Source organism: Ambystoma mexicanum, chromosome 1p, assembly GCF_040938575.1.
Source record: "Ambystoma mexicanum isolate Mex_15411 chromosome 1p, UKY_AmexF1_1, whole genome shotgun sequence".
In the NCBI taxonomy this organism is placed as follows: Eukaryota; Metazoa; Chordata; class Amphibia; order Caudata; family Ambystomatidae; genus Ambystoma; species Ambystoma mexicanum.
The window spans coordinates 490,090,042-490,113,856 of NC_090921.1; the positions used below are offsets into that span (position 1 = coordinate 490,090,042).

Sequence of the window (23,815 nt, forward strand, 5' to 3'; positions counted from 1 at the left end):
TGCTTTCTTCCTTCCCTGTTTGTAGGGTGTCTGCTATATCTGGGATGTTGAGATAGTAAGCATTTGGTCTCCATACACTCGCCCCTTTCTTTCTTTCCCAGTGACGCTAATATATAGCGGAATGTGGTCTGAAATGCTTCTCGCGAGATAGTTCCGCTCAGTAACTCTTCCCTTCATTGTGCTGGGGAGGAATAAGTAATCTAATCTCTAAAGTGATCCATGGGTATTAGAATAAAAAGAGAAGCCTTCCTTGTTTGGGTGTAGCTACCTCCACACTTCCCTCAACCCTGTGGCCGCCATGAATGTGTAGAGCTTTGTTCTCGGATGTTCTGGTCTACCTTGTTGCATGTACTTGTCTATGCCTGGTTTCACTGTATCATTAAAATCACCCCAACATCTGGTATTTCTGCCCCGTATTTTGTCAGTAATGTTTGTGCCACTTGAAGCTTATCGCCCTGTAAGAGTGGGGGTATATGTAGTTATGGTTTCTCCCCACAATTCTCTAATGATCAAAATGTATCTCCCCTCTTTGTCCCTTTCCACTCTATGCATCTCTAGGGGGAGAGAGATCCGAATTATGGTGATCACCCCACCTTGATCCTTGGTAATACCCTCTGTATTCGACTACCTTGTATTGTGTACGACCCAGGAAGGCACACGCCAAGCCGATTAAGTGTATCTCCTGCAGCATAACTATATCCGCCCTCCACTTGTGCAGGAATTTGTAAAGCTAGATTCTTTTGATTTTGACGTTCAGACCATTTAATTTCCACGTCGGGCCCTTTAGGGGGGTATTTCACATTTCATCCGTTCCCATTACTGCTCATGTATTGTGTGTTGCGTGGGTTAGGTCTCCATCCCTTGTTCTTATCATACATAATTATCTCCCATCGATATCTCCTCTGTGTACCAATACTTCTAACATCCTGACAACAAACGCCCTTCCCCATAATCACCCAATCCCTCTATGAAGCATTTGTCACCCTTAACAACAAAAAAACTTGTAATGTCACCCGGAGGTGAGAGTCTAGGAGGAACAACTGCTTAGGGCAGCCCGCTCCACTTCGACTTCCTTGTGTTGTTCATCGGGTCTTCCTCCTGGCCGGTCTATGTCCATGTGACAAGATCCTGTGCCTCTTCTATCGTGTGTTTCCTCACGATACCGTATTCTTTGGTTCAGCACTGGTTTTGTGTGGCGTGCCCCTTTTCTTGTAGCCTTGCGCATCAGTCCAGTCCGAAGCTTCCTCTGGGGTGTTAAAAAAAAAAAAAACGGTGTCCCCTGTTGACCTGTTACTCGTAGTGTGGCCGGGTACAACATTGTGTATTTTATATTCTGTACCCTTAACCTTCTTTTCAATTACTCAAAGTGACTGTCTTGTTCTCTGCACAGCTTTTGTAAAGTCTGATGTATATTGCCATGTTCGCTCCGTTCACCTCTACAAATCCTTTCCTTTTCACCGCATGTATAACATCCCTATCTCGAAACTTTAAGAGCTTGGCAATAATGGGTCTTAAGGTGGTGTCCTGGCCAGAACTCTAGGGGCTCTCACCACTGAGAAAAGGTCAAATTGTGTGGCCTGGCCCACCCATTCTTTTATCCATCCCTCCAAGTATAGGTCCATCGATGGTCCTTCCGTTTTTTTCGGCAGGCCTGTTATTCTGATATTGCTGTGCCTCGTTCTGCCTTCTGCATTCTCCACTTTTTCTTCCAATGTACAAGTTTTGGAGATTAGCATTTTAACATCTTTCTTTAAAGGTCCCAATGCATGTTGATCTCTGAAATTCTGTTTTCTGCCTCTCCCTCTCTCGCAGACACTTTATGGACATCCAGCCGCAGAAGCCCCACATCCGTCCCTATTACGTCCATTTTCTGCTCCTAGGTTGTTTTAGCATCCTGGATTGCTTTCAGGACCTCATGGGTGGAGTGGCTAGGTGTCATGTCTCCCGATTGCTTCTTTCCCCTTTTGGCCTGCACTGCTTCACTGGCTTTGGAGGTTGCCGGCGTGTATATGCTTCCATTTTTTGCTCGGAGGCAGGCTTTTTTGCTCTGGCTTTTCTTCGCCATCTTGCCACAGATCTCCACCTTCTAGGGGCTTCCCAGGCTTGATCTTACCTTTTTGTCTATGCACATCAGTAATGCACTAGGATCCCTCTCCCAGTTATTGTCTTCTTTCTTCCTCCTTCCAACTGTTTTCTCGCTCTCTCCTGCTCTTTCGTTTTACGATCCCCTTGCTCAGGCCGTCTCCCACAGCCTCTTTCCCTGGCTTTGTGCTTTGCCTTCAACCTTTTGAAGGTGATACACTGGCGCCTTGTCCTTGACTGCACCTCCCTGCCAGTGTCTTGCCCCTTGTTCAGAGTAAACACTGGGTGTCTCCTGGCTTGCCTTGTGCTCCCTTTTGGCCGTTTAAATACCCTCCAGGCTCCGGCTGGACTGGCTCATATAATGCGCCAGTGGGAGGGAGGAGGGGGAGCAGAGTGCTCAGATATTCTGCTGATGCAGCCTTATAGTAAGCAAACAGACCATCCCTGCTCTCACCTTCTCAGTGGTTTGTTTCCTCCTGGTGAAGCTTGTTAAAGCGGGGAATGGGAAAACTGCATTCCCAGTCCCAACATTCAGACCTCCCCTCTCAGCGGATGGGATGTGTCGCCCTGCTTTTCTTCTTTACTCCAGTCTCCGGCACCACCACTGTTGGGGGTCGCCTACCATGGACATCCGGCAGGCGCCCCTGGGTGCTCTTCCTTTGAGCACATCACAGGCCCACTATGTGTGGGGGTTGGGGCCTGCCCTGGACATCCGACAGTCCCCTAGGCGGTATGGACATCAACGCCATCAGGGTGGGGCACAGCCTGCCAGGCCCATGACCGTGCGCACCTCGGCCACCATCCTGGCATGCGGGTCCCAAGGCATCAGGGCATGCAGGCCTGTGCCTCCACGTGTAGGCCTGCGGCCTACATCATTAATGAGACACAGACTCAGTCGTTCCTCTTTGGGAGTCTGCAGCCGTTCCATCTCATGTGCCTGCAGGAGCTCCTTTTATTACCTTGGGCCATGACACAGTCATGGCCCATCTTAAAGGGGCAATACACGTGGGAGGGATACATCCCCTAAAAGGGGCAACACACATGGGAGTGTCACCCATCACACCTCCTTTTTCATAACCAACAAACAAATGTGGCTAAAACATACATGCGTCCCACCTGTTACAGAACGACAAACTACTTCTCACTCCGGACCGTGCTGAATAACCAACTACTAAAATATAACGCTAACACATACCTAGCTAACTCAAAATAGTTACATGCATGACACATGCCAACCAGTTCTAAACAAGCTCCGCGGGTGACGGTCGCAGTGGGTGAGCTGCCGGTGGAATATAGGCAGTTCTCCCACAGTTTACAAAAACCCTTTATTAACCTGGGGTTCGGACCTGCAACTCCTGACAACACGCCATGGCCCCCGGCTGGCTCTACGCACACCTCCCAACTGCGGGGCCACCGCTTCACCCTGTTGTTCTCTACTGAGACCACTCTAAGCATGTGACTAATAGGCAGGGTCACAGCAGCACACGCACATGATTACCGAGTCCTGTTTAAGCAATTGCAGGACCGCAGGATACCAGTTCGTCCACCATCGGCGTCCCCTCAGGAGTCACTTCCCAGGTCCAGTGATGGTACAGCCCATGGCCGGCAAAGCCGCACCTGGCGGGTGCCAGGGGCCATATCGGCCTAGTTCCTTGATGTTCAGAGCAGAGCAGCGGGACACCGGTCGCCGGGCATCCACGCTCCTCCACGTGCTGTTGGTGGAGCATGGTGCTGTTGATTGGGCACGGGGTGACAGGACATCACCGGCCCCCTCTCCGGCGATGTTCCCCAGTCTGGATTGTCTCCTTCCAGCAGGAGCGCACGAAGGCGCACAAGCACTCATGTTGAGCTGCAACCCATTTCTAGCCTGATGCACTGATTCCTGGGGTTGGTGTGCAGGGTTGCCTGGTCTGCTGGTCAGTCACACGTTGTCTGAACTCCGGGGTCCCGCCGGTATCGCTCCACCCCCCAACCCCGCTTAGTCTGGTCATTCGATGTCGTGGCATGCAGAGTGTCCTTGGTGACCCGCAGTTGGGGGGGGGGGGAGGGCACCAGTTAGGCAGGCAGAGTGGCTCGTGTTCTGCTGGCACGGTGCCGGGAAGCGACTACATCACCGCTGGTTGGCCTACCTTTCTGCTTGCTGTTACAGTGCACCCTTCCTTGTCTGGCTGGCAACGCTGAGCTGGATTAGCGTCATCGGTGCATGGTGGAAGCCACCCTCTCGGATCACCTGACAGCACCTAGCGCCCCTTCCTCGGAGTTGGGGCCCCACACTTTGTTCAGCCCTGCGACACCCAGACCACTGGATGTCCCGGTACTCATGACTATGACCCGTGAGTTGCGTGAGGGTGAAAATCCCACGTTGGCCATGATGAGGCCATGGTTGGTGCTGGGTCGATGACATACTTCAATTGTACAGGGCTGTCATTGGTGCACAGAATAATTCGTACCTTCCGTGCAGCATTCTGGGCAATGCATTAGTAATGAGGTACCTGATGTGCAGCATGCCCAGGTGCACTATGCTTGGAACAGTGCTAGAGGATTCATTCTGCACTGTGTCATCCCCTGGATGGATCAAACTCACCCCAATCTGCCATCCGTGTTGGTGCCTGTGGATCACACTTGCCTCTTGATTCCTGCTCTGGAGCACCTTCTGGTTGCACCTTTTCCCTCTACACACCTTCCTGGAGTGCCGGGGTATGTTTGCTCTCGCTGTACGACTGGAGCACATCATTACTTTCTTGGCAAGTGGCAGGCAGGGTGACTGTAGTGGCTTGGTGGTGGGGGCCACCTAACAAATAGGTAGTCAGGGTAGCTGGCCTCCGTGGCATTGTATTGACAGGAAATGTGTGATTCCCCCATATTCATCTGGACTGAACAGACTCGTCCCGACCCGTCCAGTGCGCCACCTCTTCATGGGAGTATCAGTGCCACTCGTGTTCGCTGGTCAGACCCCCTGGTGTTTGAACTCAGGGGCCGGTAGGTGTCTCCCCAAGCCCATGTTAGCCTGGTCCTGTGACCTGACGGCACCGTCATTGAGGCGTGCAGGGCGTGGGATGCTGAAATGTCCTTGCTCAGGGTTCCGATGATCATGAGGATGGAGGTCCCCTGTTGAGCATAATGTGTCCATTACTGGTGCGGATGCACTGCCACCCTTGATCGACAAGTTGCTGCTTTTTGTGCGCCAAGGCCATTTCTTCTTCACGCAGGAGCCCACCCCCATGGTAGTGTGACGCTGATGGTGGGGTTCTGCTAATGGTGTGCACAGCCCTTCACATCATTGCCCGTGTTTCCATAGTTCCATTGGGCATCTTTGCCATCCGACCTGGAATGCCTCAGCATCGCTGGGGGCCCAGGATCACTGTTGGGCTGCATGCACTGAATGTTTGGAGCATGTCACTTGCCCTCAGTCCCTGCCAGTCGGGCTCATGATTACAGAAGGGCCCTCACTTTGCTGCCTGTCTGCTCTGAAGACAGGCACGGCGGTTGTCACCACCGGCGGCCCAGGATCTTCGTTCCAAGCTGGAGCCTGTGTCACTCACCCCGTCCAGCAGCCCGGGACTTCCTGCTGTCGCTTTCGTTTCCTCGTGGGGCGGGGTGTGGCAAACACGGCCTCCCTTTTCACGGCAGATGCCACATATCACTTTCTTCATGGGGGTGGGGCCAGCAAGGCCTCCCCCTTCATGGCGGATACTGCCGGAGATAACAGTTTGGCCTGCAGGGCAGGCACACCACCGCCGCCGCACCGCTTCCCGCTCGCTCCCGACTGGAGCAGTATTGCACCGACCGGGCAGGCCGACAACGGTGGCCCCGGCATGTTCTCCTCTGCAGCGGTCGGCTCCCCCGGGGACACACGCATAGATCACCATCACTCTACCCATGGCAGGGGTGCCGGGGACAAACCCACAGCATGATCCACCCCAGTGGGAGGGGACCACTCTCTCCTTCCCGCAGCAGACGTCGCAGGCGGGCCACCATGCTCCGATTGCTCCGATCCCAGGGCTCCCCAGCACCTCTCCACAAAGGCAATGAGCAGCCGCTCCTCCTCCATCTTCTTTGCGGTGAAGCCGCTGCGGGGCAGCCCGGGCCCACACCGCCCATACAGCGGCAGTGAGGCGCGGGCCACGCTGGACCCACGGTGGGGTCGAATGTTCCTCTCCCCCCCCAAACCACTCACTGGCAGCAGGGGGGTAAGGGGACACGTGGACTCAACCTCGTTGCCATTGTTGGGGGTCGCCTGCCATGGACATCCGGCAGGCGCCCCTGGGTGCTCTTCCTTTGAGCACATCACAGGCCCACTATGTGTGGGGGTTGGGGCCTGCCCTGGACATCTGGCAGGCCCCTAGGCAATATGGACATCAACGCCATTGGGGTGGGGCACAGCCTGCCAGGCCCTGACCGTGCGGACCTCGGCCACCATCCTGGCATGCGGGTCCCACGGCATCAGGGCATTCAGGCCTGTGCCTCCACGTGTAGGCCTGCGGCCTACATCATTAATGAGACACGGACTCAGTCGTTCCTCTTTGGGAGTCTGCAGCCGTTCTGTCTCACGTGCCAGCAGGAGCTCCTTTTATTACCTTTGGGCCATGACACAGTCATGGCTCATCTTAAAGGGGCAATACACGTGGGAGGGATACATCCCCTAAAAGGGGCAACACACATGGGAGGGTCACCCATCACAACCACCATCTTGTATTCGGTGCGCCGTGGCTTTGTTTTTGGGGCTGATTAATCTCCTTTCTTTCCGGGCCATCTTTCTGCCAACCAAGCATTCTCTCACATCCCCCCCAACCCCCAACCAGGATGTTTCAGAATCTCTGTAGCAGGTATTACTCTTACGTCCCGTCCCCTTTCCTCCATACTGTATGGGGTGTCCCTTCCAAGGGACGGGTGACGGAACCTTTTTCACCAGAATAAACCTTCTTCCCCTTTAAAGTTAGAGGCGCGCGTCCCTGGGACCGTGCGCTGCCCTGACTCTGCCCTCTGGCGCCACACCACTGTCCCCTTTTCCGCGTCGACTGGAACGGGCCGAATTCACCAGCGCTCCTGGGTTTGGCTTCGGCCATGTAATTCCACGCGCGGATACTTCTTCTTTGTCTTTTGTCTTTTTTATCATTCAAGTACTCGGTCCTCAGGCGTCACGCTCCTACCAGGCGCATGTCGACTTCCACAAGGTTCAGCAGGTATCCATCCTGCGACTGGCTCTTCCCAACTTCAGACCCCCACGCCTAGCACAGACTAGCCAAGTCGAGCGAGCTCTTCCAGAAGTCGCCTCCAGAGGACCTCAAGAACTTTGAGAAACATCGATCCAGGCCCAAGGTAGGGCCTCTATTTTCCATCGCACCCCGCAAGGGAGACTCCTTCCCAAAGACTCGCCCGTGCAGGAGGGACCGATCAAGTCCTTGTACCATCACGTGCACCAAGGCTGCTCCAGCTACTGGCGTACAGGCCAAAGGATCCCCAGATCTTCCTGGTGACAGTGTTGAGGGACCGGAAGGTTCTTTTACCGGGTCTTCACCTGAGGGGCTCCGCCCCAGTACCTGCATTATGTCCGAGTGGCCATGTCCTAGTACCGGCAATACATCTGAGGGGGAACCTAAATGCATCTCTACTGGCCCCCGTGTGCCACACTTACTGGGTCTAGGACCGAGGAGCAGGGTAGGCCTCACGATCCTCACTCAAGTCTTGGAGGAGACTGGGCCCAGCGAGCCGAGGAACACGATGCAGGCACGTGGCAGGCAGCTCGACAAAATGGCTGCCGCGCCAGACATCGGCACCCATCTGACGCCATTCTAGGAGTTCAGTGAGGAACGAGTGTCCAGGTGGGACTGGCCTCAACCAGGTACGTGGCCGACAGCCTATCCTTTATTTGGGCAGGGCAGGTTCCTGCTGCGTCCGTATGGGCAGGGTATGCAGCGGCTTCAGCAGCCTCCCGCTACCCTGTCTGTATCCCGACCACTCCTCCGGCCTGTGAAGACAGGTTCTTTGAGAGGTTCCTCGGGCTCATGAAGTCCCCTAGGATCGGGGTTATCCTCAGGGAAGCCATCAGGGATGTGCTCCCTCCAATGCTTCTGGCACCGCAGGCTCCTCCACCTGCCGGCCCCGGCGCAGCCTCTGCATCCGGTCCCCCAGCCGATTCCTCAGGCGGTTCCGTACCAGCCTCCTCCACAGCCTCCGGCTCCGGTCCCCGTATCCCAGCCTCCGGCTCTCGCTATTTACCCACCTACGCAGGATCCTTCTGACCCACAGGATATGGATGAGGAGGAGGACCCTGACACGCCCTCGTCAGCCAAGGCCTTCCACGAACGTCTGGGCCTACTTCAACCCGAGGTCGAGCAACCAGCAGAGGCAATTCCACTGCAGACCGATGTAGTCTTCCTGGCCAAAAAGCCCCACTTTGTCCAGTCAGTCAATCGACGCCTGGACGCGAAGTACAGGCAGATAGAAGGGGATACACTCTTGCTATCGGCCCATGCTCAGCCACACTCCTCGATGATCACTGCAGCATCACTATACTCCAAGCCTCAGTCGTCCTCAGCCTCCTCCTCGGCGACGCTGCTAGGCAAGGTGGAGAAGATCTTGGAGGCGTACGGGATGAAGCTGTATTCCAGCAGGTTTTTGCATCTTCGTCAGGCCAACGCTGATGCCATGCTGGCTGCCGCTAACCAAAGGCCATGGCAGGAAATTGCAGACTTCCTCCCAGAACTCCCTACGCAGAGCCAATCGCGTTTCAAGGTGGGACTGGCTGAGGCCAAGCTGGTTGGCGCAGGACCTCATGCAATCCACCGTGGCCCATATTGACACCTCTGGCCGTGCAATCTGTATCTCCACGGACATGAGAAGGACAGCCTGGCTCCGTGCAACGAAATTCAACCGGGACGTCCAGGAACGCATATTAGACCCGTGGGATGTATTCACCCACTCTGCTATACTATGCGGCCTCACTCTGCTATCTATGGTGCGAGAAACAGTAAAATGGCGGCAGAACCCTTGTGCGTGCCAAAACCGTGTTTTTCAACACACAAAAAGATAGCTGCACAACCTGTCACCCATGGTGCATGTGTGGTGGAACAGAGCACATGCTGCAGAAAAAGTGCCAGTGGGCTCCATGACACGTACACATAGAGTGCAGAGGGAGACGAAGCGTGTTGCAAGTGAAACCCCAAATTTTGCCTGTAAATGACATTTACTTTGCTGCTGAAACTTCAAAATGCCTGTACATAACACTTTCCAACACTCAAAATCTTGTTTGGCGCTAAAATTCATTTAATCTACTGAAGCACTGTGTACTTACAAGGTCCTGAAATGTTAAGAGCAATACACGTGTGAATGACAATTCCTGTCAAAAATCTGTGTGCAGCCACACTGGGCTACCTTTGAGTGACACCCTGTCAAATGGGCTCTCCTGATTAAACTTTAAAGTTGTCTAAAACTAAAGATCTGCCGGATTAGCAAATATAAAAGGACTGTTGCTGAAAGGAACACAGATCTCAGTTGTTTTGATTCCGCAGGTTAAAATCTAGAATGTAAATTAGATATGTCATCTGATGCAACAAGTTTGTTTTATGCTGGATTTCAGGTCAAGAAATTAAGAATTAACCTAGGCTGGCTGGACCTGGACAAACAGGTTTCCACCCAATGGGAGGGCAAGGCTCTCAGCAGATGCTCACTGACAAATGATAATTGTGGGGTACGCCAGACATGTGTCTGCTGCCAGGGACTGAACAATGGCAGATTCTCCAGGCCAGGAAATGGACGTGTGAAGAAGTCGCAAACTAGGCTTGCAGAAGGAAATCCCAATGGTGGGGGCTGCTCTTGCAGGGACTGAACAAAGGCAGATTCTCCAGGCCAGGAAATGGGCATGTGAACAAGTCACAAACTAGGCTTGCAGAAGGAAATCCCAAAGGTGGGGGCTGCTCCTTGCCTCCAGAGACAGACAACAGGCTTACCATTTGCTGCTAAGATTATGTAATGAGCATTTTGTAGCGATGTATAACTCGCTATCAGAAGTGGTGAAAAATATAAAACGGGCAGATTTGTTAATTTAATTTTTGGCCCTACATTTGAAAATTTGGTGCAACTATGTAGCATATTCTGAAAACGGAATGGCAATATATGTGGTTTTATGGGAACTGTATTTATGCTAGAATTGTTCAACTTTGCACACACATTCCTATGGTAAACGCGCATATTTGTGGAAATTTGGAGAAAGTTTGGAGAATGTTTTCATGGCGAAACGGACAAAATGCTGCAAAAAGGAGAAACAAGGTCTCACAGCTATGGGACTTTGATGAACAGATACTCCATAAACTATGTAATCCTTGTATGTGATTTTACAAATGTATAAATATGTATTTAGGACAAAATTCGATTTTGATACTAGTGGCTAGGGGAGGTTTCTAAGGATTGTAAAAATCAAACCATCAATCCGACGTCATCTGTCTTTGATCCAATCACTCGGATGCAAGGTGGAGATGAGGCTCTGATCCAAACCCAGTTCACAGGGGCAGGTTTAGTTAAGCCGGCCCATACAACCATTTTTGTGATGTCATTTGACAGGATAAATAGGGACATCTGACAATACATAGGACACACTCTCTCTTCTTATTCTAGCGAAGCAGTTTGATCCAGCATGCAACATCCCACCTTTAACATCCTTCTAGATCCAGATGCCAACTACCAGGACAAGCAGTAGCTGAACCATTTTCAGCTTGGCCTCAATCCTTAACTAGCATCCTGAAACTATCTGGCTTGCTACCATAAATGCTTGCCTGTTGAACTCGCTATCCCGCTGATCTGAAATATCCAGAAACAAGAAGGGCAGAGCCCGTGCAGTTCCGGTGACCGGCCTAGCTGATGTGCTGTCCTTCCCTGATAGACCCGATCCATTGACCAGAATCTTAACGGGCCAAAAATCTTAAATCCCAGTGGATTGTGAGGGTGTGCAGTCATAATGTCGAAAAAATTATGTCGAATTACAAAAATGTCTATTTTTTAAAAAATGTTTAAAATTTATTTTTTTTGGGTTCCAGGGTAAATATAATTACTAAAAAGTGGGGTTGTGGGGGTTGGGGGGGGGTCATTGTGAACAAAATGCAACCTAAAAAAGAAATTCAAAATTTTTTTTTTCGACTATTTTTTAGATATTTTAACTTTCGACATTATAACATCCGACTTTATGACTATAAACAGATTGTGAGTATTAACAGGATGCTAGAGAACTATTGTATACCTTGCCTTATCTTCTTCCACCCTAATCTCTGAACTACCCTTATTTTCATAACCAGTAACAGTGTCAAAATCTTTAGTGCCATCTTATTCTGTCTATTTGCTAAAGCGTCATTTTCATAGTCATTTTTATTTGTGTAACTCTTATCCAAAAATCCCACTTCGAGTGTTTGGACTGGTTCCGCCGGGGAAGGCGCTGGGGATCTGTTACTAAAGTCATTAATCAGTCTCAGAGCTTACTTCGTCCTAACCTGGTTGTCCAGTCTGCATGCTCTAGTCTTGAGTAAAAGCATAATCCATATTTTCTGGTTTTAAACTGAAGTTCTTGTCCAAATTTGTGTCTTTATTTTTGAAAAACACCTCTCACTAAAACCTCGATCACTCCCTCATTTGTAAAGATAGAAACGAGATTTCAACTCTCACTGATACCTAACATCCTTAGCTACATCCACAAGCAAACACTGCAACCGTGTGAATTGTCTTTAAATTATTTCCCACTTTGAGATTCCAATTGTTTTCTTTTGATTAAATCATTGCTTTTGATAGCTTGCATCTGTTCAAAGCGGCTCCCGTAGAAATGTATAATAATTTCAGCATTTTTGAACTCATTTCGTGTTTTTGCTCAGCAGTTTCAAAGCCAAGCTGACAGTTGAAAAGTCAAATCCGTTTTCTCTTTTGTTTAAGGGGGTAAGGGGGGAGTGATATTCTGTTTGGTCTGTATTATTCCTGAGTACCTGCTCTCTCCTCACATCTAGTTAAATTGCCTATTGGTGGGTTGAGGGGTGTTGCAGGGGGAACCTATAACCACAGTGCTATCTGTTCCAACCAACCCAAAAGTATTCTTTTTCTTTGCTGCATTATTTTTGTGTTCATAACCTGATTCCCAGTGCATTAAAGATATTCATTGTTCTTGTTATCCCATTGGTGATTGTTACCTATTAAAAATATATGGTGATTTTAAATTCTAAATACCTAAATAAATATTTACCTTTACAAATTAGCTTGAATCCTGGTTCAGTGTGACCTGGGGGATATTTTGAGAAGGGTGTGATATGAGTGGTATATCATTCAGAATATTGAACTTATAGACACAAATATATAAGGGTTTCGTTTGCGCACTACATGCTAGGCGAGACTTGGGTGTGTGCCTGATTGAAATCCCTTACAGACCTGCCGTTCGATGGTGGGGGGGAGGGACCTCTTCCACTCCACCACGGACGGGGGGTCTTTTTCCAGTCACCCTGTTCCGCGACAGCCACTGAGGGAAAGAAGGCATGACACGCCCCTCTGGGTACACATGTCTCCAGTGGGGGGCAGGCTTGCTCTCCATGCACATTTCTGGCACCAGAATTTTGTGGACCCCTGGTTCCTCTCCGTAATATCCACAGGGTACCGCCTACCCATCCCAGTCTCTCCTTCCTCCCCTCCGCTCCCTCAAGTTGGGACAGCAACTCTTCTGGCGGAGATCCAGTCGCTTATAGAGAGCCGGGTCGCGGAGGATGTCCCAGCCTCCCATCGAGGCTTGGGCTTTTACTCCAGTATTTTCGCCATTCAGAAAAAGAACCAGGTGGGTCTGAGAGTTGTGCTGGACCTTTCCACCCTCAACCTCTCCTTACCGCTACAAAAATTCAAGATGGTTATGCCAGCTTTTACAGCGGAGACATTGCGCAAGGGAGACTGGATGTACTCCTTGGATCTGAAGGACGCGTACCTACACTTCCCGATTTGGCAGCCCCATTGTTCTTTCCTACGGTTCAGGATCATGGCCTACCATTTCCAATACCAGGTTCTTCCTTTTGGCCTCAACTCGGCCCCCAGGGTCTTTACCAGACACATGAATACTGTGGCTGCCCTCGTCAGAGCGCAGGGTCTCCACATCTACCCATACCTCGACGACTGGATCGTTAGGGCTACATCTCCGTAAACCGGTTCACCACTCTTCCCATGCCCTTATGAACACACTGCACGACCTGGGCTTTTCGCTCAATCTCAAGAAGTCGCAGCTGCAGCTAACACAGACTCTTTCCTGGGCCTCATCTGGGACACGTGTTCCGAGAAGGTATTTCCGTCGGAGGACAAGATCTCAGCCATCAAGAGGGCCACTGCCCACTTCCTCAGCAGAGAGGTGACCTTGGCATGGTGGTACCAGCATCTCCTGGGTATCTTGGCGGCAGTTCTATTAGCCGTCCCACACACGAGACTGAGGATAAGGAGGATTCAGCTGCACTTTCTGGCCTCATGGAAACAGGAGCAGGGCTCTCAATCCTAGATGATCAACGTTCCTCCATCTCTCCGCATGACCTCACATGATGGTCCAGGGAATGCATCCTATGGACGGGCAAGCCTTTCTGGCCTCCCACCCCTCAGGTCACCATCACCATGGACTCCTCGCTCAAGGGCTGGGGAGCCACCCTGGACGATCTCTCGGTTCTCAGCACCTGGACTTGACAGGAGCAGGAATACCACATCAATTGGTTGGAGCTGAATGTCATATGGCTAGCGCTCAGAGCACTCCTTCCACTTTTCAGGGGCAAGGTTGTCCTCATCCAGACAGACAACTCGACCATCATGTACTATGTCAACAAGCATGGAGGCACCAGATCCCCTCTTCTGTGCAGGCTGACAATCAGCAAGGGAAAATGTGGGCCCTGGAAAACGACATCTACCTCACATCTACCTCACGGCAGTCCACCTTCTGGGGGAATCCAACCTGGAGGCGGACAGGCTTAGCAGGTTGAGAGTGGACAATTGCGAGTGGCAGCTAAACGACCTTGTTATTCAGTAGATCTTCAACAGATGGGGTCTCCCCCAGGTGGATCTCTTTGCCACCTGGCACAACAAGAAGTGCCCTCAGTTCGCCTCTTGGCAGGGACAGGGCCCCGGCTCCCTGGGCAACACATTTCAGATTCAGTGGAACGACATGACAGCGTATGCCTTCCCCCCCACTCCGCTGATTCACAGAGTGATTTGCAAGATCAAGGAGTCTTGCCAGCTCAACTTCATTCTAATAGTTCCATGTAGGCCCGCCGGCCAGGCCATGGTTCTTGGAGCTGCCACCTATTCACCCTCCGACGAGCCCAGCCCATCTTTTGGCGCAGCAGGGGGGGCAGGGTCATCCACGCCGTGCCACAGAAACTAGCCCTCACAGTGTGGTTCCTGAGCAGGTAACACTAAGGTACCTCGGCCCCTCCCAGGCTAATCTGGAAATCATACAGGGCGCAAGGAGCAAGGCTACCAGAGCCCAGTATTAAAGTAAATGGTCCAGGTTATGCCACTGGGCAGACTCCAAGGAAATCGACCCCCTGGCATGTACTTTGGATGAGGTGATCTCCTTCTCGACGCACCTCGCCCACTCTGGCATGCAGGTGGGCACCTGCCGCACTTACCTTGCAGCCATCGCGGCTTACAGGAATTCAGAGGAGGGGGTCTTCTCCTCCTCCAATCCGAAACAAGAAACATTTGGTGGGGCTCACAAGGCTCTACCCCACCCATCAGGAGGCCACACCCCGTGTGGGACCTGAACATAGTCTTGGGCGCCCTGGCGCACAAACCGTTTGAGCCAATGGTGTCTGCCGACATCAGACTGGTCACCATTAAGACGGCCTTACTAGCCGGCCTCACCTCGGCTCGCAGAGTCAGCAAACCATATACTACCTTTCACAGGGACAAAGTAGTCCTGTGGACACCCCAGCATTTCTGCCTAAGGTGCTGCCTGCTTTCCTTTTGAACGAGGAAATAGTCCTTCCTACGTTTTTTGCCAATCCTAAGGATGAGGCACAGAGGGTTCTGCACTGCGTGGATGTCAGGCAGGCCCTGAAATTCTACCTTGACAGGACCAAGGGCTTCCGCAAATCAGATGCCCTGTTTGTCACTTTCGGAGGTGCAAGACCAGGCTTTCAGGCCTCCATATCCCACTGGATGCTCTTGGCCATCAAAGAAGCATACGAGGGCCAGCAAAGCCGCTTCCGGTGAACATGCACGCCCACGCAGTCAGGGCCAAGGCAACGGCCATCGCATTCCAGCGCATGTCCCTTGGCAAGTCATAAGCAGGGCGGGCACTTGGCCCACTCCCTCGGCTTTCTGCAAGCATCACTGTTTGGATGCCGGCTCTAGATTGGATCCGGCTTTCGAAAAGGCGGTTCTCAGGAACCTATTTGCTTAAGGAGGGTCTCCTCTCCATCCTGGGGCTACATTCAGTTTTAATCGCCCATACAGTATGGAGGAAAGGGGACTATGGACTAAGAGTACATTAGTCACTATGGTGAGTAACTTATAATTTTCTCTTCTGGAGCCGGTACGTCTGCACTATAATGTGCTGTCGGAGTGGACCTCCGGTGACACTAATTCGTTTCGCCACGCAACTGTGTCTGCCACTGTAAGTCATTTCTGTTCAAAATTGACATCTCTTTTCAACAAATAAATATAAATGCACAAAAGAATGTTTAGTTTGTGTCAAGGTCCTTAGTTCCTGAAATGAGTGGAACATTTTTGTCTTAGTTTTTTTTAGTAGATGAGTAATCCGGCACATACTTCTTGTGCTTTTTGACAACTTCAGTTCCAAAATGTTCCATTTAGCCTTTCTTATAGGATTTGGTGAAATTGTGGGTTCAGCCGGTACCAAAGGCAAAACCTCAGGAAGGACCAGTACCAAAGAAGGGAGCTCGGCTCAACCTTCCTTTGAGAATAAGCAGTCTGTACCAAATAATTTTCTTGAAGTGGGATTTACCTGTGTATTTAAGCTTAATTCGGAGTAATTGTCATGCCGCGAGGCGGGTGGCGCTTATGGAGCCGCTGGCGGTGCGGGCGATGATCGTCTTCCCGGTGCGCCGTGGCTGCCTACCCGTCACGTTCTTTCCGATCACCGGTCTAGTTGTTGCACGTAAGCACGGCCCGGAGTATTTATTCCACCTCTTCCGGGTTGCGGATGCGTCGCAACGCTTCCGGTTTCTCCGCTTGTTGCCATCGCTCCCTGTGTTTTTGTTCCCTGCCAGCCCGCCGACTCTGCTTTCAGTGCCTTTTCCCATGTCCCTGCTTCATGTCTGTTTCTTCTACGCTTGTCTTCTTTTCTTGTACCCGCTCTACCTTTCCTTTCTCCTTGCCCCCTTCTATTCTCTTCTGTGTCTTCTTTTCCTTGTGCTAGTCCATCTGACTCTCTCCCTATCCCCGTTCTTCGTAGCTTGCCTTCCCTCTCTTCCCGCTTTTTCTCCCTGTCCTCTTCATCTTTCTGCCTTCGGCCACGTTAGATCCTTCTTCCTGCTTCTCATGGGTTTCTTTCCCCTGTTACAGCTCACACGTGTACCAGATCCCGGCCTGCCTATTGGAGTGTATATTTCTTCACGTTCTACTTGCTGGTTGCCTGTTACCCTGTGTATTGGGTCATAGTTGCCTGTCTGGACTTCACCCCTCCAGGGTCTTAACCGCCATCTCTACTTGGATTGATTCGCCTTGTCCTGCATTGGTCTCAAGAGTGTTCCGCCTGCGCACCTCTCCAAGTTGACACCGAGTTCTCTCAGGGGTTTTTTGTGCCTTTGGGCTTTTTCCCCTCGTGACGCTCCCGGGGGGGAGGGGGGCCCTGGTCACCTTTCCTGGTGGCACGGTGGCTTCCTTCCGTGGTCGTCCTTATCTCCACAAAAAAGAGGAGAGTTCCAGAAGAAAGGAGAGGAAGGGTTCCAGAAAAGAGGGTGAAGGTGAGGAGCTAGGGGAGGGCGGTGGAGATTCACAGTCTACTTTTTCCGACGAGGATATCACTGATCCTGGTGACAGTAATCCATTAGCACAGAACAATGCAATCACAATTAGTAGAGTCACTTTCAATTAGCATAAAATACAATAAAACCACAAACTGTCCACAAAAAGGTAAGAACATGCAATTAGTAGGAAAAGGGTAAGACTAGTTAAATATAACAACTGTAGGATTAGGTTTCAACCTTTGGAGGAGAGCTAAGCTTGCAGCCTCAATACTACATGATCAAAATCTAGTTATACTACAATAGGAGAGCACATCTCGCAACCTCGAATTTAGCCTACAAGGGGCTTAGCTCATTGTCCGTCAACCTGTTTCTTAAGAGCCAGGCACAATGAACATACCTTGCACAAACAAATACCACTTTCCACACTAGTTTATTGATGAGGAATTGAATTGATTCCCTCGTACTTCTTAGCCCTGTGACAAGAAGTGGTAATAAGTACCTACCATTAACAGTGGGCATATAACGTAAAATAGGTTATGGTTGGGCATACACCAGTGTTTTGGGGGGGACCAACCTCGCGTATACCAGGCAGTAAGCAATAAACCCAATCTGAAACAGAATATATAAAGATCACTCGTAAAGGGGGGTGGGGAGGATTTACCAAACGCCTGATCAAACAGGCCTATTCATAGCTTAACTAAGTTTTATTGTTACTTCCCAGTAAATATCGACCATATGGTGTGAATACGTTATATGGTACAGAGTGTACTGACCTTACTAGGCCCTTTCCAACTTAGTGGTACTTGTTTTTCTCACCTGTAGGCATTGCCGTTCTCCCACCCAAAGGTACTAAGTGAATTTACCAACATGAACACCTTCCTGAACTGACCTGTTAAGAGACACACTAGGAGTGCAGAATTCACTTCAGCACGTGGAGGCAATGTAGGAGCATGTAACATGGAAGACACTATTCCGCTCTTACCCAAAACGGCAGTCTTATGGCGTTTCATCAAATTCTTCATAACCACTGGTCGCAGCTCTGACATTAAAAGGAGATTCCTCAAAAACAATGGGTTAATCCCCTCGTGAGGGCACAGGAACGGATATCACAACTGTTTCCTGCATAGGATGCATGTCTTCCAGTATGTGGTATATGGCGTATTTCAGAGGGAGGTTCACACTAAAAAAGGGAAAGTGTACATTTAGGAAAGCGGATCGTCAATTCACCCCAAAAAGTAGTGACCAAATGAATATGCTTCAAAAGGTCTCAAACTATCCTCCTCTTGGTGGAAGACCAGGAACTGGGTCAAAGGTTGGTGATGATGCACGGGTGGAGGGTCAGTGCTAGTGTGCAGAGGAATATATGTACACAAGCTGCCTTACCTGCCCATCAAAGATTTTAAACTGACAGCATCCTTTTAGACCTTCCCACGCATGCAGACGATCTCAACTAGTGTGAGGAGGGGAGAGAGAGCTGGAAGACCGAGAAACATCTTATTTCATCAAACCTGTAATTAAAAATTGACTGAAGAAAAGTGTTGAATTTAAGGAAATATTTCTCAGAGGAAAACAAATGTCTCCAAGATCCCTCTCAGGAAGGCAGAAAAAGTCAATTAAAGGGCAACTGCTACTTGAGTCCATGACAATGGCCCTCTGGAGGGGCTCTCATCTTAGTGGGTCAGTGTGTAAAAAGAAGATGGGGTACATTTATGTTTTTTCTTTTAATTTGAAGGCAATGATAATGGCTGAAACCATTCACAGTTTGTTTTTCTTTCATTTATTTCTGGGTTTTGGAGAAAATCTCTTTTCAAGTAAACCAGTCCTTCCTGATGGTCTTTGTTTAAAACAAAAAAAGTTATTTCTCTTTAAGGTAGTTTAAGATTACATTCATTCGCAGAGTTATCCCTGTATATAGGAATAATAACGAAAAGTGTGTGATGGAGCACCATACATAGCATTATGGTTGTGTTCTTCCTGGTTTAAATGAGCTTCAAAGGAAATATTTAGCTCAATAATGGTCTTCAACTCCTCATTACCGAAGTTGGAAAGTGAAGTTCACAGAGCACAATCAGGGAACGATTCCATGCTTAAAAATAGAAGGAAAATAATGGGGTAAAGCAGATGGCATTGCAAGTGTGGTTTGAGACCTGTAGGTCACAAGACAATTGTTGTTCGTCTAAGACGCCATATTGATGCCCTTTACCTCTAAGAGAAGCAAAGTGTAACCAAAGCCACAGGTAAAGATTCTAAAAGGCCCACGATAGATACAGGGGGTTGACAAAGAGTTGACAATGTTCAAACTTACAGGGGAATGGGCGCATGTGTTGTTCCGATTTTTCTTATCGAGACGATTTATATGTATAAACTTGGACACTTTTTCAATGAGGAAACGTTTCACAGTGCTTATTTGTATAATTTAATTCATTATGAACCAAGAGGCAGAAAAATTATGCAAAAAATACATCACATCCTGAAAAAAACCTTTATACGTTATACACACTTAGAAATGTTTCTAATTTAAAAAGAAATGTACATTACTCATCTAATTTTGGTAGAGCTGATCTTAATAATCTATTCCTGTGAAAATTCTCACCAGCCAAATCATGGAAAACTGGGAAAGAAAGCAAATTGCCAGCCAAACAGAGGATGTGCTGCCCACAGACCTCAAAATCCGATAACTTAAGAGGCCTGAGCACACCACTCCTTTTATTACAATATAAATAGCATTTAAAAACAGAACTACAATAGGATTACACCATCAGAGCTACTCCAATCCCACAAAGCATAAGAACACATGCATAGGCCCACCTCCTGAACATTCACAATAGCCCGCTACCCCCTCAGAAAATGAACTTCAATCCATTAAATCAGCTTTGTTTGGGAATCTTTTAAAAATATTACTTTTTAAATACAACCAAATAGTCAATTCTCAAATAATTGTCACTTAAAAACTTGAGTTAAAAGCTCTTACTGCTCAGAGCTAGGGCCTTTAACCCATGAAGCGGACCTTGGCCTCAACTACGTGTCTTAGTGAAGAGCAAGAAAAGCGGTTTCTGGTGGTCGCCACAAATCAGAAAACATGACTTTTTGATACAAGAATTCCTTTGGCAGTCAAGACTTGCTGAAATTGCTAGCAGACATGGGACCAATGCTCAGCCACATTCTGCACTTGGCTCTGGGACGACTTCTTATTATTTAGGATGTCTTACTGATTTTTTTATGACACACCTGACAGCAATACCACATTCTATTATTCATTGGTGGCACTGAACTCACAAGCTCCCTGAAAATCTCCCACAAGCAACCTGACACATGCACACAGGACAAACTGATGCCTTTGCTGTTGAATCATGAGCCACAATGGCTGCATATGTTGGCACTGCTACATTGAACATGACCGATTTCATCGGGAGGAATGTGGGAAAACTCAAATAGTCAGCTGGTGGCATTATTTTTGTTATTTTGTAAATTAGGACAAAGCTATAGAATAAGCGCATGTGGGTGGACACAGGCAGCTGTTGGGTTTGTAGGCCAAAAAAAACGGATATAGCTAAAGTGTGTGCACCATTATGCCATTAGATGATAATGGTTGGTATGTTCTAGTGAGGGTGTAGCATTAGAGTTTGTGCACGTATGGGTGCAAGATAAACGAGGACTTTAGCTCTTAGTTCAATGTGTGCCATTGATAAAACCATAATGCTTTATATTTGCATAAACACGTTGGTTGTGGGTGCCATTATAATTTTCTGAGAACATTACAGGTGGATATGCAACATGGCAATATGGGGCCAGAAGATGATTTTGAGTTTTGAGTATATGATTGGATTTTATACAGAAATGAATGGAGTCCAATGAGCAATCAAGTGACTGTGAGCCTGTAGAGGTGTAAAATGGTATTGCTTTGGGAGAGTTCAAAGCTGTAGCCAGAATGTAAGTGAAGATGCTGCTGCGAGTTGGTGGGAGGACAGACTAAGGAATAACAATGGTCGAAAGAAAACTGCGGGACAATATAATACTCTTTTCATAAACACACATCAGAAAGATGGATTTCTGAATTTTCATTTACAAATAATGGCTTCCTAAAGAAACAAATAAATTAACATAAAATCCCAAGATTTTCCTCCATTTACATGCTTGCCCAATTGCTTTGCAGACAGAAGCCATGCCAAACTTTTTTTTCTCATAGATCTAAAAAACATTTTTTTTAAATGCTCATTTGTAGAAATAACTTCACAAAACGGGTATATATATACAGACAAGGGATCCCAGGGAGTAGTAAGTATTAAGTGAAATAGCACCGCGCTCAAAGGCGAGAGGAGGGAGTGATGAACCCCCTCTTTGAGTAAGGAGGACAGCTCTAAGAACATGAGTGTATACACAAGCAAACACTGTATTCAGCCAGTACTAGAGGAGGAATAGAAACCCTGTGTCAATTCCTTATTAAAGGGGAGACTGCATCACTACTACTTGGTGAATGGGGAGGTTAACGCATGTTTTCTCCAGTTAGAGGTGATTGCCCAGTGGATGATGTCTTTTTAATACCGGGTAAATTAGCCAACTGATATTCTGTTGCTCAACTACCTCATGAATGAGATGAACAGAGCCTTTGGTACCGGGTCAGTGAGATCTCCAAATCTCTACACTATATGGTAAACTAGGGCATTACCTAATTTCAAGATAACCAGGAGCCTACTTGCGGCTTCAAAAGACTGCTGCAAGGAGATAGTCTCTTACATTCCGGCTAAATTAAAAGATTCACTTCCTCATCACTGGTGAGTAAGGAAGGGATTGTCTCCCACATTGCCAGTGAATAGCACAAACTGCAAAGCTTGCTATTTGGTTAAAGAGAGGACTCCTAATTTGTGACCGCTATAGGCCACACCTGTTGCAATGACAAATTAGGAATTCATACCTTAGCACTGATGAGTGATTTGGTCCCTAGTGGAATTGGTCAATAGGATTACACTTCACAACTGCTGACTGGGATCACCCACCCCCTTCGTTAGCAGACAGCTTTTACGACTGCTTCATGATATTGCATCTTTAATGATCAGTGAACAATCCGGTCACCTGTCTTTATCTGTGAACAAAGAAATCGGCTTGCTACCAGTATATGCCATGTCTCCAAACTTGGGAGCATGATAATTGCACCTCACCACTAATAAAATGAATGTGGCACCTCACCACGTGGGATTGAACAGACTCCTCCCCCAGTACTGCAGAACGACTAGCACACATTCATTGTTGCTGGTAAATGGTCCAATGGTAAACATCTTCTTTGCTATTGAATTATTATAGTGCCCTACCCACCCAAAACAGAAAGCAAATAGACTGGAATCTTCGTAAAATGTTCAGCAGAGGTAGAGCATGCCCCTCTGCGCCCACATTAGCAGAGCACGCCCACGTTGCCTGTGCACATTTGCCACGTGCCCAGGGTTTTCATAGTCAAAATAGTCTGGATTTCATTGACATTTTGCCTGTACCTTGGGCAGAGAACCCAGATCCTCCATGTACTTGAGAGTAGAGGCGTCAGCCTAGTTCTACATGGTCAGCAGTGTCTCGACACCACTTGTTCCAAAAGATCCCAGAGGAATGCAGACATAAAGGATTAAGGGGTTATTGCACTGCCATATGGCCAGTCTGTTCCAGGATGAGAAGACCCCACCTTCCTTTGTTTTTAGTGCAAGGTACTTTGAGGTGCCCCCAGCTGTTGATATTTGCTTTTCAGAAGAGTATCCACAACAGAGTAGTGATCAGGGCTATGTCCGGACTCCTCAGGATTCTTGGAGGCCCCAACTCGGGGACGCTTTGCTGCCTTGACATCTTCTGCTGAGACGAAAGCTTCCTGAAGTGCCCCAGTGCTAAGCGACTGTTAGGGGAATTAAAAGGAACAGCGTTAGTATAGGGACTAAATCATTGCAGAAATGCCAATAAAAGGGAAAAACATTTAAAGGAACAGTGAATGGTTTCCTTCTTGAAAAAACATGCACAATCCCCCCAACCTCCTTAAGCTAACTTCTGGTAGGGCAATACTGCTGAGTTAATCCCTATATTTCTACTTGGCCCAACTCACCATAAATGTAATTCTCTATATATTGTAAACAGTTTGGAATTCTGAACTCTGATCAAATATTTGGTTCATGGAGGTTAGAGGCAATCATGTGGAGGAGAGGAAAGGAAAGGGCAAAATAAATGCTTGTCATCAATTATAGCACAGGGGCAACACACTGGTCTTGGGAGCAAGACCACGCAGAGCAGCAGAGGTTTGAATCCCGGATCCGCGCTTAGAAACCAAACTCGGGTATGGTATTAGGCGCCTTATAAAAAAAAAACTGTTTCTATGCTGGTCATACACCATTCAGTGCATTCCAACATTCCCCTTGCTCTCCCAGCAGCCTTGTCACATTGTTGAGACACTCCTTTAGTATCTATTTACTGTAATACTATTTATCCATAATACTGAGCCTTACGGTGTTGGTCTTAGCAGCATTGAACCTTACCCACCACCTTCCATTAAATTATTACATGTTAAAATGACACTTAATTTGCTTCACTCGTCATGGTGTTTGATTCCTTTGACAGACTTTCATATGATCTGCAAAGCATCTTAACTTTCTTCCAGATCATGTGCAATGCCAGCAAATCCCACAAGATCCGGGTCTATTCGGTGTGCTACATTCTGTTTAAACTAGACTTTATTTACCAGCAATATTTCCTAACCATAACTAAGCCAACATCTCCCATCCAACTTGACACAATCCGGATTTTATGACCAAATTTAGTACTCTTAGAAATTGTCTGCTGGATTTGGTTTA

The 23,815-nt window shown here is 48.4% G+C and overlaps 1 protein-coding gene across 2 annotated transcripts in view; it reads right to left on the minus strand.

Moving 5' to 3' along the window:
• Positions 1-19,403: 19,403 nt before the first annotated feature.
• Positions 19,404-23,815, minus strand: part of LOC138573535 (lysine-specific demethylase 4B-like) — a 2,173,569-nt gene continuing 2,169,157 nt past the window's right edge. For both annotated transcript variants that reach the window (XM_069649346.1, XM_069649347.1), the window contains one exon: positions 19,404-22,869. In XM_069649346.1, the coding sequence (XP_069505447.1) occupies positions 22,678-22,869 (192 nt within the window). In that variant the 3' untranslated portion in view covers positions 19,404-22,677. The remainder of the gene's footprint in view (positions 22,870-23,815) is intronic.